General features: G+C 44.9%; 1 protein-coding gene across 2 annotated transcripts in view; it reads left to right on the top strand.

The window, feature by feature from the left end:
* RASA2 (RAS p21 protein activator 2) overlaps positions 1-15,405 on the top strand; it is a 155,624-nt gene that overhangs the window by 125,231 nt on the left and 14,988 nt on the right. For both annotated transcript variants that reach the window (XM_083178322.1, XM_083178321.1), the window contains exons 14-18: positions 5,085-5,208; positions 6,466-6,572; positions 8,797-8,883; positions 8,973-9,050; positions 9,934-10,007. In XM_083178322.1, coding sequence (XP_083034448.1) covers positions 5,085-5,208; positions 6,466-6,572; positions 8,797-8,883; positions 8,973-9,050; positions 9,934-10,007 — 470 coding nt within the window. The remainder of the gene's footprint in view (positions 1-5,084; positions 5,209-6,465; positions 6,573-8,796; positions 8,884-8,972; positions 9,051-9,933; positions 10,008-15,405) is intronic.

Genomic DNA, 15,405 nt, shown 5'->3' with positions numbered 1-15,405 from the left:
CCACTACCACCGACAGGTGGGTAAACACCATAGTGACCCAGGGTTACTCCCTCTCCTTTCAGGGACGTCCGCCATCTCGGTTTTTTACAACAAGCATGCCCAGGGAGAAGGACAGAGCGGCTGCTCTGACCAGCTCCATTCACTCCCTGCTGGCAGCAGGGGTCATAGTGCCTGTCCCGCTTTCTCAGCGAGGAGCAGGTTTCTACTCAAGCCTGTTCCTGGTGACAAAGCCGGACGGGTCATTCCGGCCCATCCTCAACTTGAAAGGCCTGAACAAATACCTCTGCATTCCCAAGTTCAGGATGGAGTCCCTCAGGTCTATCCTGCAAGCTCTGGAGCCGGGGGACTTCATGGCATCCCTGGACATCCAGGATGCCTACCTTCATGTGCCAATTCGGACGGACAGCCAGTGCTACCTCAGGTTTGCGGTCAAGAGCAACCACTACCAGTTTATAGCCCTCCCCTTCGGGCTGTCAACCGCGCCACGAATCTTTACAAAGATTATGGCCACCATGGCAGCGGCCCTGAGGGCCCAGGGCGTTCGTCTACTACCATATCTGGACGACCTTTTGATACTGGCTCAATCCGCACAGACACTCCAGGGGCATCTGGAGCTAACGGTTTCCCTCCTGCAGACACACGGCTGGCTCATAAATTGGAAAAAGTCCTCAACAACCCCATCACAGCGGATGGTGCATCTCGGAGCTGTGATAGACTCCAAAACCCTCAGGGTTTACCTGCCGGAGGACAAGTGGATACTTCTCAGAGACCTCATCAAGCTCTTCCTGAAGCAGCACAGAGTCTCGGTGCACTTGTGCATGAAAGTCCTAGGCAAGATGGTCTCTTGTTACGACATGGCGGAATTTGCGCAGTTCCATTCCAGGCCACTGCAAAGGGAAATGCTGCGTCACTGGAACCGTTCCCAACCAGGCCTAAAGTCACAGACCTTTGTCCTGTCCAGGCAGACACGTCTATCGCTCACATGGTGGCTCAGTCCTCTAAACCTTCAAAAAGGGCGCCAGTTTATCATTCCTCAGTGGGTGATGTTAACGACGGACGCCAGCCTCCGAGGGTGGGGAGCTGTTCTGGCAGAACACTCCTTCCAAGGCCGTTGGTCAAGGGAGGAGGCGCTGCTCCCAATAAACATACTGGAGCTAAGAGCCATCCTGCTAGCCCTCAAGTCGGCAGGCCCTCTGATTCACTCCAAACCGGTGAAAATACAATCGGACAATGCCACTGCGGTGGCATACGTCAACCACCAGGGGGGGACCAGGAGCCTAGCTGCCATGAGGGAGGTAACATCCATTCTGCAGTGGGCAGAACATCACCTGTTAGCTCTGTCAGCGGTACACATCCCAGGGGTTCAGAACTGGGAGGCCGACTTTCTGAGCCGCCAGGAGGTACAGTCAGGCGAATGGGGGCTCCACGAGGACGTGTTCCAGGAACTAGTCAACAAATGGGGTCTCCCGCAAATAGACCTAATGGCCTCAAGCGTCAACAAAAAGTTACCCCGCTACGGGGCTCGCTCAAGGGACCCGCAGGCATATCTGGTGGACGCCCTGTCGGCTCCATGGCCATTCTCCCTGGTCTACATCTTTCCCCCAGTAGCACTGCTTCCAAGAGTCCTCAGGCGCCTCAAACAAGAAGGAACCACAGCAATCCTTCTAGCCCCAGACTGGCCCCGCAGAGCCTGGTACTCGGACCTTCGGGAGATGTCTCTGCAGCCACCTTGGAGGCTGCCAGCTCGTCCGGACTTGCTAGTACAAGGACCATGCCTTCATCCGAATCTAGGCAGGCTAGCTTTGACGGCGTGGCTCTTGAAACGGAAGTTTTAAGAGAGAAAGGTTTTTCTTTACCGGTCATAAAAACCATGATAGCAGCAAGGAAACCGGCTTCTTCCCGGATCTACTATAGAATCTGGAATGCCTTTTTCGCCTGGTGTGCAAAGAAAAACCTTCCGCCTAGGGAGTTTCGTCTTTCCAGGATCCTGGCCTTCTTGCAGGCGGGCCTGGATTTGGGCCTTAGGTTGTCCTCCTTAAAGGTCCAAGTTTCCGCTCTCTCTATTTTGTTTCAGTGGAAATTAGCGAAGAGGATGGCTATACAGACCTTTTTACAAGGCGTCCTTCACATACAACCTCCCTTTGTGCCCCCAATCCAGCCTTGGGACCTCACAGTGGTACTCTCAGCACTGCAAAAACCACCGTTTGAGCCCCTAGAATCTGCAGAGCTCAGGTGGCTAACATGGAAAACGGTGTTCCTACTGGCTATTTCTTCAGCCAGAAGAGTTTCCGACCTGTCAGCATTATCCAGTGCATCTCCGTATCTGGTGTTCCACCCGGACAGGGCAGTCTTAAGAACTAAAAAGGAGTTCCTGCCCAAAGTTATTTCCAGTTTTCACATAAACCAGGATATTGTTGTCCCTGCCTTCTCCCAGTTGGAGGACTCCCCAGAGTTACGCTCTTTGGATGTTTCAAGAGCTTTAAAAGTTTACGTTAATAGGACTCAATCCTTGCGCAAGACAGAGGCCCTGTTCGTGCTCTATGATGCAAACAAGAGAGGTTGGCCGGCAACGAAGCAGACATTGGCTCGATGGTTGCGGCTAACAATAAAACAGGCTTATGTATCTTCTAATAAGCCAGTTCCATCCTCTGTCAGAGCCCACTCCACGCGTTCGGTAGCAGCCTCTTGGGCGGCTCATCAGGGAGCCTCAGCAGAACAGTTGTGTCGCGCGGCCACTTGGTCCTCTCCACACACCTTTTTAAAATTTTACCATTTTGACACGTTCGCCAGGGCAGATTCTGCTTTTGGGCAACGCGTCATCAGTGCAGCTCAGGTGCGTTCCCTCCCGTAAAAGGGACAGCTTTGGGACGTCCCACTGTCCCAGTGACCACCATTGGCATGAATGAAAAAAGGGGATTTTGGTCCTACCTGTAAAATCCTTTTTTCTGAATCCATGGTGGACACTGGGCGCCCGCCCTCGCACACTGATCTACAGTAATGGGGGTCGGCTTACACCTTCCTGAAACTTATTCTTCCTTTGGGTTGCTGGTTTCTTTCCTATTTCTCTTCCTTTTCCTGTACCTTGCGGGTAAGCTGTTGAACAAACTGAAGCCTGTAGGGGCGTGGAGGAGGAGGAGCCTGGGCTGCACTTGAAGAACTCTATTCTACTTGGTGCCTGTAGCTGAAGCTCCACCCACACCCCACTGTCCCAGTGTCCACCATGGATTCAGAAAAAAGGATTTTACAGGTAGGACCAAAAGCCCCTTATTAAAATGTGTACAAAAGTTTTTTTTCTTTATATCTAAATAGAACTTCATGGGAAAATTTGTTTCTTAGTTATTTTGTGAGCAGGAAATTGTTTTGTACAGGACGTATGGTGTCCTACAACACAACGCTTAAGTCGTTACCTTATTAAGGGTAGCTAGCACACAATGTTGGACGGTGTCCTAAGTCTCTCTACGTAATCTGAATGTTAAAGTTGGCATTTTACTTGAATGCAGAAATTGAACTGGTTTCAGATAGTGCAAATGTCTGGTCATCCAGTAGAGGGCACTGTGTGCACTTCTAAACAAAGCTTGTAGCTGTAACATTATCAACCGAGTAATAAAAGTTTTTTACATTAGCAAGTTATTGTAAATGTTAGTATACTGTAAAATGTGTCTAGCATAGTTAAAATAGTTAAAGTGAGGAAGAATTACAATATTAAAGATGATTGTGTTGATGGTATACTGTACTTACAATGATACTTCCAATAAAACTAGCTTAGGTGCTCTCTATCATTTTATGAATCAAGACCTACTGTAGTATAAATGTATGTCAGTCTGTGTGCAGTCACCTGTAAGTACTCTGTGTCCTGTCTCACTTGTTTAAGTAGGAGTTTCCTTAATGTGTTACCGGTGTGTAGCACATTCTCACTGATGTACAGTGTGTTATATCAAATGCAAAATAATCGGGAGATCAGGCAAGACCAATGAAGTTTAAATGAACGTGTCCTTTACTGGATATAGAAATCACAAACCATAGAAACGTTACCTCCCAGTCCTGGTCTGGCCCCTTCCTGTAAATCTACCAAAGAGTTTACATTTCAGATGGGATGCAGTCATTATAATGGGAGTGTCTAGGTTGTCCGTCAAAAGGTTGAATACTATTGATCGACACATGAGAGGGGTCAACATGAAAATGATACTGCTTTCAGACTGCAAATGCAGGGTTGCACCGGGTCTTTAAAACGGTTCAGTCCTGGTGTGACACTGCATGTGCGGTCTGTTCAGATCACATAAGCGAACTGGTAATATTGCCGGTTCGCTGACATCAATTGGGGGCGCCGCAGAGCGTCATCGAGGGTGGGGGAGCTGGCACTGCTCCAAGCGCTGCCTCCTCCATAGTGTGGACGGGAAACGGGTCACTTGACCCGATTTAACCGTTCACACGGCAACGAACCGGTAAGAACCCTTCTTCTATTTAGCTGATTTGTATTGCAGTGTTGCTTCCGGTTAGCTGTATCCGGTAACCCCTTTCACATCGCACCAATTCCTGGGTCAAACCGGCATGAACCTGGTAGTTTTGTGCTATGTGACGGGTATTATTGATAGCAGTTTTTCATATAATTTTTGTTCAAAGGACTTGTTCATACTTTACCATGCCTGTGGACATGGAGGGGGAATATAACAGTGCGGCATACAAGGGGATACAGTACACTTATACGGGGTCACATAGACACAAAAATCATCAACCTATTGCCAGTGTGGGCTTTTTGTCCATGTCAACCTTTTTCCTGTGTCGACCAATAGTGGTTGACGTATTGACTGTCGACCATATGACCCATATTCATTTCAGGTTTGGAACAAGTTGTCTACTTCATTTATCTGATTTTGAATCTTGAAGAGAGATAAAGTTCTCCTAACAACCGGTCCGTTTGTGTCATGTCTGTAGCACACTCGGTACAGTAATGACAGCAGCTGCTTGGTTGCCTATGGACAAATTTTCCACTTGATCGCTCTCCAAGATTGGATCATTTCCCCCAAAGTTTCTGTCCGTTATTCTAGGTGTGTGTCACATGTCCAACGTTGTGTCTCCATTTGCAGGACAATCTAAAATACTATGTGGACAAGGTGTTCTCATGTATATTGACATCCAGCATGAGCTGCCCAACCGTAATGTGTGACCTGTTCTCCTCGCTGCGACACATGGCTGTTAGACATTTTCCCAGTAAGTCACTCGGTCTGGTTACCTGTGAGAATGTGTGGGGGAGTCTACGTATATCATAACATTCCCCATTCCCATACAGTAGTTTCTTTTTCTGGTAGTTAATACTTTCACTCCCTAGTACATGTTTATTAAACTTCACCCCGAAATAGAAATGTTGTCATCCACTATATCTGGTTCGTTTGACCCCTTTCTGTCAAATGGGAATGTCGTCTTTTACATACCTTTCGTATGGCCAAAAAAAAAGGGCAGGTGGACATGACCAGGCTTGCATGTGCCAATGCTTTGGGGGCTTATTTATGAATCACTGGCTGATATTGAGGGGGGTGGGGGTGCTGGTCGGGAGGGGGGGTGGTTGTTGTGTTCTAGAGCGCATATCATCCTGTTCAGTTGCTCAGGATCTCTGCTTTATCTTGTTTAGCTGCTTCTTGCTACTGGGCTATTAGAACAGAGGAGGCAGCTGAATGAAGAGGTTTTTCACAGTAACATTCAGTTGGTATCTTGGCACCTCTCTCCCTCCCTCTTTATCTCTCTCTCTGCTGCTGTCCTCGCTCTCATTTACCTGCACATTACTCCCCCTTCCCCCATGTTACTTAGTTTTTTTTTTACCCCTTTATGGTTTGTTTCAAATATACCATGTCCTGCAGTGGAAGTCATTTTGCATGCTGAACCGGTTTTCCTGGTGGTCCTCACCATGGTCATCTGTTCCCTAGGACCAAGTGACTTCACTGAGGCACTTCAGTTCAGCTCACAAAATGGCTGCTTCTTCTGCGTGTAGGTGGCTGGTATATTTTAAACACCATAAAACCTATTCAATTCCATTCCAGCCTTGTAGTGCAGTCATTTCATGCTGTCTGTTCAAATACAGGTGTCTTGCCGATGCAGCCAGCTTTGCGTGTAGGACGGGCTTAGTTGAAATGGATTTGTGTTTACATCCATATTTGTAGGCAAAACTGTGACCTGTTTGTATGTATACGGTCAGTACATCGTAACAACAAAAGTATTTGAATTATGTTTACACTTCCCTGATCTATCATAACGTCTCAGCCGATGGCGCAGGAGCACCTGTATTTGTCAGTCATTTCCATGTCCTGTGCCTAAATTGTTTTCATGTTGTAACTTGATCCTATCCATAATTTGAGTGTTGCATTGCACTTTATGTAGACCGCTCTCGGGGGCATGACTGGACTTTTAGCTGTAAAGGGGGTTACTTTAACAAGATACTCTGTATAACAGTGTCTCCTTCATGTCCCTCTGCAGATGACCCTCGCGTGCAGTATTCTGCAGTCAGCAGTTTTGTCTTCCTGCGATTCTTTGCTGTGGCTGTAGTATCTCCTCACATCTTTCACTTAAGAGGCCACCACCCAGTAAGTTACCACCGGAACGGTTCTGCTCAACAGCACCTTCAGTTACTTTAATGCTGTTGTAACATAATTGTGTACAGTGTTCTGTGGTTTATTCACATATGGGGGGGTTTCATCCAAGTTTGGGACACTAGGAAGGTCAGGATATAGTGGTGGATCCAGGAGTGGAGTTACTTTACATTTAAAAGCTGAGCTCGCAGTTGTTTAGAGTGTGGGGATGTCTTTGGTGCTGATGTAGTACTAATATTATTTTATTCATAATAACTTAACTTAAATGGACCGTGCTGAAAAGCTGGGCTGCTAGGGGCTGGACTGGTGGCGCTTAATTATGATGATGACACCTTAGGAATGGAAACTTGCATAACTATATATATATATATATATCTATATCGTCTTGTGCCAGCGTTGAAATTGTATAACATCGGCTGCCATCACGTAACATCGCATACCATCGTATGCCATATGGTCTGCGATGCGGTAGGCGCCGTGCTAGGAAACAAGTACCTAAAAATGTATGGTGCACATCGCACCATGTATGGGCACCGTTTAGCTTGTCTGGCTCCTACACTTACTCCTGGCTCCTAGATTTAAAAAAAAATTGTCAAGCCCTGCTAGAAGATACCGTAAAAAACATCGCTCTGAAAGCTCTTTCTGAGCATTTATCTTTTATTATATCCTTTAGTGTGTGTTTGGCAATTAAGAGGTTCCGGATTTCTGTTCTTGCAAGTAGCAGTTATGCGAATGTTCATATCTTTCTAAGTTAGACTTCTGAGATCGCAGCAGAGACAGAAATACTTGGACACCAGAGTAGCAGTCAACATCAGACACCAGTTCCTTGCAGGATCTCTTGTGGCATTAGCCCATCTGGGACCAGTGTTGGCAATATACTAGATGCCTGTATACCGCTAGATTTCTGTTTCCTTTACTTGTTTCATCACTCTGAACTGGCCACTGAGGGTCTGGTCTTGTTAAGCCAAGGCTATTTTCTTTACCAGAGTTAACAGTGGCTGGTGTGATTGTTGATGTCCGGATCCCTCAAGCAAATGGATTGTGTAAGAAGGTGATTCAGAGTATGCTGGAAGCTTTGGATATGAATTACCATACAATGCAGGGTTTCTTATCCTTTAAAATTTCCAGGTTGCAGCTTTTAAAGTCCCCATACACTATACGATTTTGGCCCGATTTCACCCGAGTCCGAAGGATCGGGACAAGAAATGGGGGTGAAATTAGCCCAAATCATGTGTTTTACATTTGATCCAATGCACATTGGAGTCGGAGGTCGCACCTGCTGCTCATTTGATCTTTGACTCCGGTATGCCCAAAAGTGTGGGTGGAATGCAGATAATGGGAATTGGCCCCACAGTGAGAATGGAAGGCTGGTAGAGAAACTGGGGTCATATGAGGCACCAGTGTCTCTCATGCCCATGATTAGGGATTGATACAGTCGGAGCCAGTGTGATATTGAAGGTTCATTTTGTACAACTATCATTTGTGCAGTACAGTAGTTTTGGTGTGAAAGAAATATATTTTTTGTTAAATTATACAGTATACTAAATACATATGGATTAATCTATTCCTATAACAATGACTAATGTAATAACATGTAACTAGGCTGTTGGCTATAAAAAGTCAGATCATAAATTCAAACACTTAAAATAAGAAATGAAACAAAATAAAAAGAAAAGCCAGAATGAATCTCTTTTTTTTAATCACTGCTCAGCGGCTTCCTCGTGCATTGTTTTTATTGTATAACGTTTTAGTGCCAGCAGCCTAGTTAAATGCATTTTATTTTGTTTTAACAAATGAGTCACAATTATAGGAACTTATAAGTTCCGTGTATTTTATATACTGTATGTTCTCATTTAAAATACATTCAATTTCTTATGCTGTTCTCTGTGAACAGAGTGATCGCTTACTCCCGATGCCCATTGTATGCGGACATCTGGGTTCAGTAAGTCTGTAGACCCTGGACCCATCAGGTCTGCAAAATGGGGACAACATGAACCGTTTTGTAGAGTGGTGCTGCTTTCCTCCCCCCCAAATGCCACAACATGTCAATCATGCTGACTGGGCTTCAAGAGTTATCACAAGACCCATTCTGCACTAGTAAAAATGGAAGAACATTACTTTTGGTGAAACAAGATACATATGGGGTATGAAGGTGGTTATATAATAGAGGTTGTGGTTGCTTTGGGGTTAATTAAATTGACTACCCTGCTCCTTCCAGGATGCACAAACATCTCGTATACTGACGCTCATATCGAAAACCATTCAGACCCTTGGAAGTGTTGGCTGTTTGTCCAAAAGCAAAACCGTAAGTTTCCTTGTGCTTGACCCTTGGCCGTTCCTGCACATTATATATATTTCACCTTTTATGTAACAATGTCTCCTCTGCCTTCACAGTCCAGCTTCAAGGAGCCATTCATGTGCGACTTCTACAAGATGTTTGAAGAGGAGACCTACACAGCAGATGTTAAAAAGGTTCGGTACCTTAAACTGTCTTTCCTGTTACGTAGATCTCTGTTTAACCAGCTTTGACCTCATGGAAGAGTACGTGTTTCACGGTATCCTCAGGAAGAATTAGTACCACCTGCATATTTATTTGATTAGTCAATTAACATATTACTCACCTGGCTCCCTTCATTGGTGCCAGCCTACGCTCTCTGCCCCACACTGCTCTCCTTTATCCTATGCCTATGCATTACCCATCTGATATTAAAGGAGCGAGTGTGACTTTAACATTAACCCATTTAGGAAGTTCACTCTTCACATCATTATTCTTTCTGTTGTCTCTGAACTTTTTTTTTTTATATTTCATCCTTTCTCAAATGAACAGAGCAGACCTTGGTTTGGGTTATGCTATGTGGCTGTTTGTAGATGCGTAGTTACTTTCACGCAACCCCAGGATCTAAAAACTTCCCAGATCAGAGTCTCAAACTAATTGAAATGCGCTATGGTCTTCTGGTTTTGGTTCAGTCATTGTCAGAATGTCACACTGTGTTCAGCTAGGCCTGTGAGACTGCAATGTTCTGTACTCTGCCATAGTGGGAAGGATCTTTTTCTTATAAAGCCCTTTTTGGCGTATTTTTTCCTTGTCTGTATTACAAGGGCTGTTATTAGCCTTCATCTGTTTATTGCACTGCTGGTTTACTGTAGAATTCTGGTCTTTCCAATGTGAGGACCAGTGAAGCATTTGGTCAGGTAGGTGCAAAACCATGAAGCCCATCCTCAAGCCTTGAAGTTTTTGTTCTCGGTTTACCAGATTTCATATATTTCTGCCCCAGCAGGAAATTGATATATTTGCTAGAATACAAATAGATAACCTGTATGGTGTTCTGACCTGCTCATTACTCCTACTATCCAGTTCTTAAAGGAAATCTCATCTACTGAAAGTAAGGAGCCAAGTGGAATGAGCGAGTCTGTCATCTTGAAGGAAGGGTAAGGTTTTTATTGGGGAGAATGTATTAGAATGCAAATAGAAGTCGTCACAAAGTTATTTTTTTTTCCTTTCCATCCAAGTTGTCAAATGTAATGCTACTGTAGGTAATTGTGAGGGTGAGAACCCCAAATATAAGCTGCTTGCATCCTCCCCATTGCTATTAAGCATAGAATCTGGTCTTTTTAGGGGACTGGATAAATCTCTACCTAGTTGAACCAGCCCAATGAAAAAAAAAATTGCCCTCTTAATAAATGAACAGGATAATTTTGGTGTTTTAATTAAATAGCAAGGATTATACTCGCGATAATACCTTTTCTTCGGAATACTTCATGGCAGCCATTACATTGGGTTTATCCCCCTCTCTCTCCCAATTAGACAGGTAGTTTTTTCTCCCTAGGATCCGACTCCTCCTCTTCCTCATGCTATATAACTGAGCACCTCCCCTTAAACCATAGTCTTTTGAATGTCTCCGTCCCGATCCTAGGGAAAAAACAGAAACAGGGAGGGCTAAAAAAATATAGGCTGCCATGAAGTATTCCGAAGAAAAGGTATTATCGTGAGTATAATCCTTGCTTTCTCCTTCATACTTCATGGCAGCCATTACATTTGGATGTACCAAAGCAGTAGGGCGGGATTATACAATACCTCAAGCCAACGCTTGTCTTAGGACTTCGCTTCCAAACCGTGCTTCTGCCACATCCAGGGCATAATGTTTGGAAAACGTATGTAGAGACGTCCAAGTAGCCGCTTGACATATCTCTCTGGCTGATACATTTGCCTCTCTCGCCCATGATACCGCCATTGCCCGTGTTGAGTGTGCCTTAATACCCTCAGGGACTGGACGTCCTACTTTCTTGTAGGTAAAGGAAATAACTTCTTTAAGCCATCTCGAAATTGTTTGTTTCGCTGGAACGAATCCCTTCTTCGCACCTTGCGGAATCACAAACAAATTTTCTGATTGTCTGAAGGTTGCAGACCTGTCCAAATACATTTGTATGGCTCTGACCACATCTAATGTGTGCAAATTCTCTTCTTATTTGAAGGATTTGGAAAAAAACAAGGTAATATAATTTCTTGATTTAAATGAAAAAAGGATACCACTTTTGGCAAAAAAGAATTTTTAGTCTTCAAGACCACTTTGTCTGGAAAGATTTTAAGATATTGATCTTGTATGCATAGAGCCTGGAGTTCACTAACCCTTCTGGCCGAAGTGATCGCCACCAGGAAGGCCACTTTACATGTCATAAACTTAAGACTTGCTCTATCCAATGGTTCAAATGGTGCCTCCATAAGCCCGTTCAGCACCAAATTAAGATCCCATTGAGGAACCGTAGAACGAATCCTTGGCCGGATTCTCTTGATGGCCTGACAGAATCTCCTTACTAAGTTATGACCCGCAAGTCTTCGGTCTAACAGAAAAAGAATTTTGGCTAAGTCCTGCGCTGCGGGTGGTTTGACCTACCTAATCCGTAATATAGCACGGACTATCACACCTCGTTAACTGCTGCTGTTCTGTGGGGGGTAGCTCAATTCCCCAAGTTGATTACCAGAAAAAACACAAAGTAGAACTGCGCAGTGAAGGGGGAAATAGTACATGCAATTTATTTATGTACCAATAAAAAAAAACACATATAAAACATACACAGAAAATTAAAACACAATTTATGAAAATGAGAAAACAAAAAAATACAATGATATTACATAAAAAGGGGGGGTAATATAAAAAGATTTTTGCACAACCGGTTGTGTCGAATTAATAGGTTTAAACCAAATAGATTTTGCTTCCCTTTAGCTTATCACGGTCACATTAGTATGTTAGTTGTGATTAGAATACTGGTTAGGTAACAGTCTTTGTATGGATTAGTAAATATAACTGTCCAGGTTTTAGTGTCTGGCCAGACAGTATTGCATTAGGGGTACCTTACAGCTGCCACCTGTAATTCCTCCGGTCTCCCAGTGGATGGTGCTGAATCACCTGTCTTGGTCCAACTATATCTGGAGTCACCTTCGGGCTGGTGGGCTGATAGTAAGCCTGTATGGGTTCCCCTGTGGTGCAGAAAAAAATACAAAAATTCTTTCTGCACCACAGGGGAACCCATACAGGCTTACTATCAGCCCACCAGCCCGAAGGTGACTCCAGATATAGTTCGGTCTAACAATACACTTAATGCTGAAATATGTACCTTCAGTGTAGCCACTGCTAGGCCCTTGTTGAAACCGTCACACAGAAATTGTAGAACATGAGATATGGTCGCATTAGGAAACTGAAATCTGTCCTTAGACCATTTAGCAAATATTCTCCAGACCCTATAATAGATGGCAGACGAAACCTTCTTCCTAGCCTGAAGAAGTATTTCTATCACTTCTGGAGGTAGATGTTTCTCTCTCAATTGCTGACTCAATTTCCACGCCGTCAATGATAAGTTCTGAGGATCTTGGCATCTGATTGGTCCTTGGGACAGGAGATCCGATGATATCGGCAGAAACAGAGGCCCTGCTACCGCCATGCTCTCCAACATCGGAAACCAAGCCCTTCTGGCCCAAAACGGAAGAACTATCAACACATGGCACCTCTCTGACCTGATCTTCCACAGCACCCTGTGAATGAGGGAGAACGGTGGGAACACGTAGGCTAGGGTATAGCTCCACTCTTGTGACAGGGCATCGACTCCGCACGACCCGTGTGCTGGGTACCTGGAGAAAAACTGGGGAACCTTCTTGTTGACAGATGTCGCCATTAGGTCGATCTCTGGCATGCCAAAGTGTTCTACTATAAGTTGAAAAACTGACTGTTTTAGCTCCCATTCGCCTGGAATTAATGTATTGCGACTCAAGAAGTCTGCAACTTGATTTTCTTCTCCTGGAATGTGCAAGGCCGTAATAGACTGGAGATTTACTTCGGCCCACGACATTATGTTCTCTACTTCTTAGGGACCCCCAGTGGCAGAGAGGCCTTGACGCACGGCCTGGGGGCTTAGCCCTATATCTGCAGATATATGCAACCAACATCTCTGTATTATCTGATCAATATGTAGTTATTTTCTCATTCAGTGTGCAATTGGGATACAAAATGTTTTTTTTCCTAGACAGAATTACCCCTCCCTTTTGGCACCTGAATGACACACCTCTGATTGAGCAGCTTACCAACCAAAATGTTCTTGCAACAACACCCGACTCCTTGTGCCTCCTTGACGGTTGATGTAAGAGACTGTCGTGACGTTGTCTGAGAACACCCGAACATGTGTCCCCTTTATCTCTTCTGCGAAGAACTTTACCACCTGCCACACCGCTCTCAGTTCTCTGTGGTTTGATGACCAATTCTTTTCTTGCATTGACCACCTCCCTTGGCATGATTTTCCCATTCCATGCGCCCCCCAGCCGGAGGCGCTGGCATCTGTAGTTATCACTAAAAATGATGGACTTTCTAGCGACCACCTTCTTTCTCTTAACAGATCGTAGCTCCACCAATTTAGAGACTCCTTTACTGCGTTTGGAATCTTTATTACTTGATCCAGCGACGTATGATCCCTTGAAAACCTTAGAAGGAACCATTGCAATGGCCTCATCCTCCATCTTGCCCATGGCGTGACCTCCACTGCTGAGGCCATCATCCACAGCAAACTCATTGCCGTTCTTAAGGGCACGCGGGAATCGCTGTAAATGAGAGAAACTAGTTATTGGATTTTCTCGCATCTTCTTTCTGAGAGAGCTATCTGAAAAGAGATGGTGTCTACTAGTATGCCTAAGAACTGGACCTTTCTTGAAGGGATGAGACGACTTTTTTCCCAGTTGATCATCCAGCCGTGTTTTTGAAGAAAACCGATGGTGTAGTCTCTCGCTATTACACTTTCTTCTTCGGACTGTGCTGCTATCAGGATGTCGTCTAGGTACGCCCATACCATAACTTTTTGTCTTCTTAAGCTTTCTATTAACACCACCAGGACTTTCGTGAAGACCCGGGGGGATGAAGTTAGACCAAATGGCAGGCAAGTAAACTGGAAATGTCTTTCTTTTATGGCAAACCTGAGATATCTTCTGTCGTTCGGAAAGATGGGAATGTGAAAGTACGCATCTTTTAGGTCGATAGCTACTAGATAATCGTCCTTTCTGATCCCCATCAAGATAGACTTGGTTGTTTCCATATGAAATTTCTTTTTTCTTAGGCGATCGTTCAGACTCCTCAAGTCGAGGATAGTTCTGAACCCGCCTGAGACCTTGCTTATGACAAACAACCGGGAGTAATATCCCAGTCCTCTTTCTTTTAACGGGACTTCTTCGACTGCTTTTGTATCGACTAGATCCTGCACACTTGACTTCAACACTTCCTTTTCTGTTTCTGATAGGGGAAGTTTGGAACTTAAAAATCTTGCCAATCTTGGCTTTGACAGAAATTCTAACTGGTAACCTTGAGATACTATCTCTAAGACCCATTTGTCCGAGACGTTCTGTTCCCAGACGTGAGCAAACTCCAGAAGTCTTCCTGCTACTGGAATTTGCCCTCTGGCGTCACTGCTTCTGAGTTGTACCAGAGCTTTCGCCTCTCTTTTTAATGTATTGGCGAAAAAATGCCCGTGACGTACCCGAGGCGTATTTGTCACGAAAAGGCCTACCTGGCCTGTATGATCTGGCCTGTCTATATGACTGCCTGTTAGAGTAGGAATTAAATCTACCCCTCCTATCCTGGGGTAACCTAACAGATTTACCCCCCGACATCCTCTGAATCATTTGGTCGAGCTTACTCCCAAAGAGAAAAGCACCCTCATATGGAAGCGTAGCAAGCTTATTCTTAGAGTGTGAATCCGCCGACCATGACTTTAGCCAGAGCGCTCTTCTGGCCACTACCCCTGAAGTCAGGGATTTGGCTGAGAAATCCAACATGTCTAAAGAAGCCTCACAGACATAATCTACAGCATGGGTCCTCAAACTGCGGCCCTCCAGATGTTGTGAAACTACAAATCCCAGCATGCCTTGCCACAGTTTTAACACTCCCTTATAGCAAAACTGTGGCAAGGCATGCTGGGATTTGTAGTTTCACAACATCTGGAGGGCCGCAGTTTGAGGACCCATGATCTACAGCCATTTGTATCTGAGCCAAGCTTTTGCTCATATGATCCCGGGAGGTTCTGTCCTGCATATCATCTTGTAATGCCGCACACCATATACGTAATGCTCGAGACAGAGAAGCTATGGCTACGCCCGACTTAATAGACACAGAGGTAGATATGTGCAGCCGTTTCAGAGCACTCTCCATCCTCTTTTCCATAGGGTCCTTTAAAGAAGCACCGTCTTCTAACGGAATAGTCGTGCGGGTAGTAACTTCAGAAACGGATGTGTCTATTTTGGGCACACCGCTCCATTTTAAAAAGTCCTCATCTTCTATAGGAAACATCTTATCAA

Source organism: Crinia signifera, chromosome 3, assembly GCF_055691185.1.
Source record: "Crinia signifera chromosome 3, ASM5569118v1, whole genome shotgun sequence".
NCBI lineage: Eukaryota > Metazoa > Chordata > Amphibia > Anura > Myobatrachidae > Crinia > Crinia signifera.
Note: the sequence above shows the minus strand (reverse complement) of the source record. Positions and strands in the feature narration are given on the sequence as shown.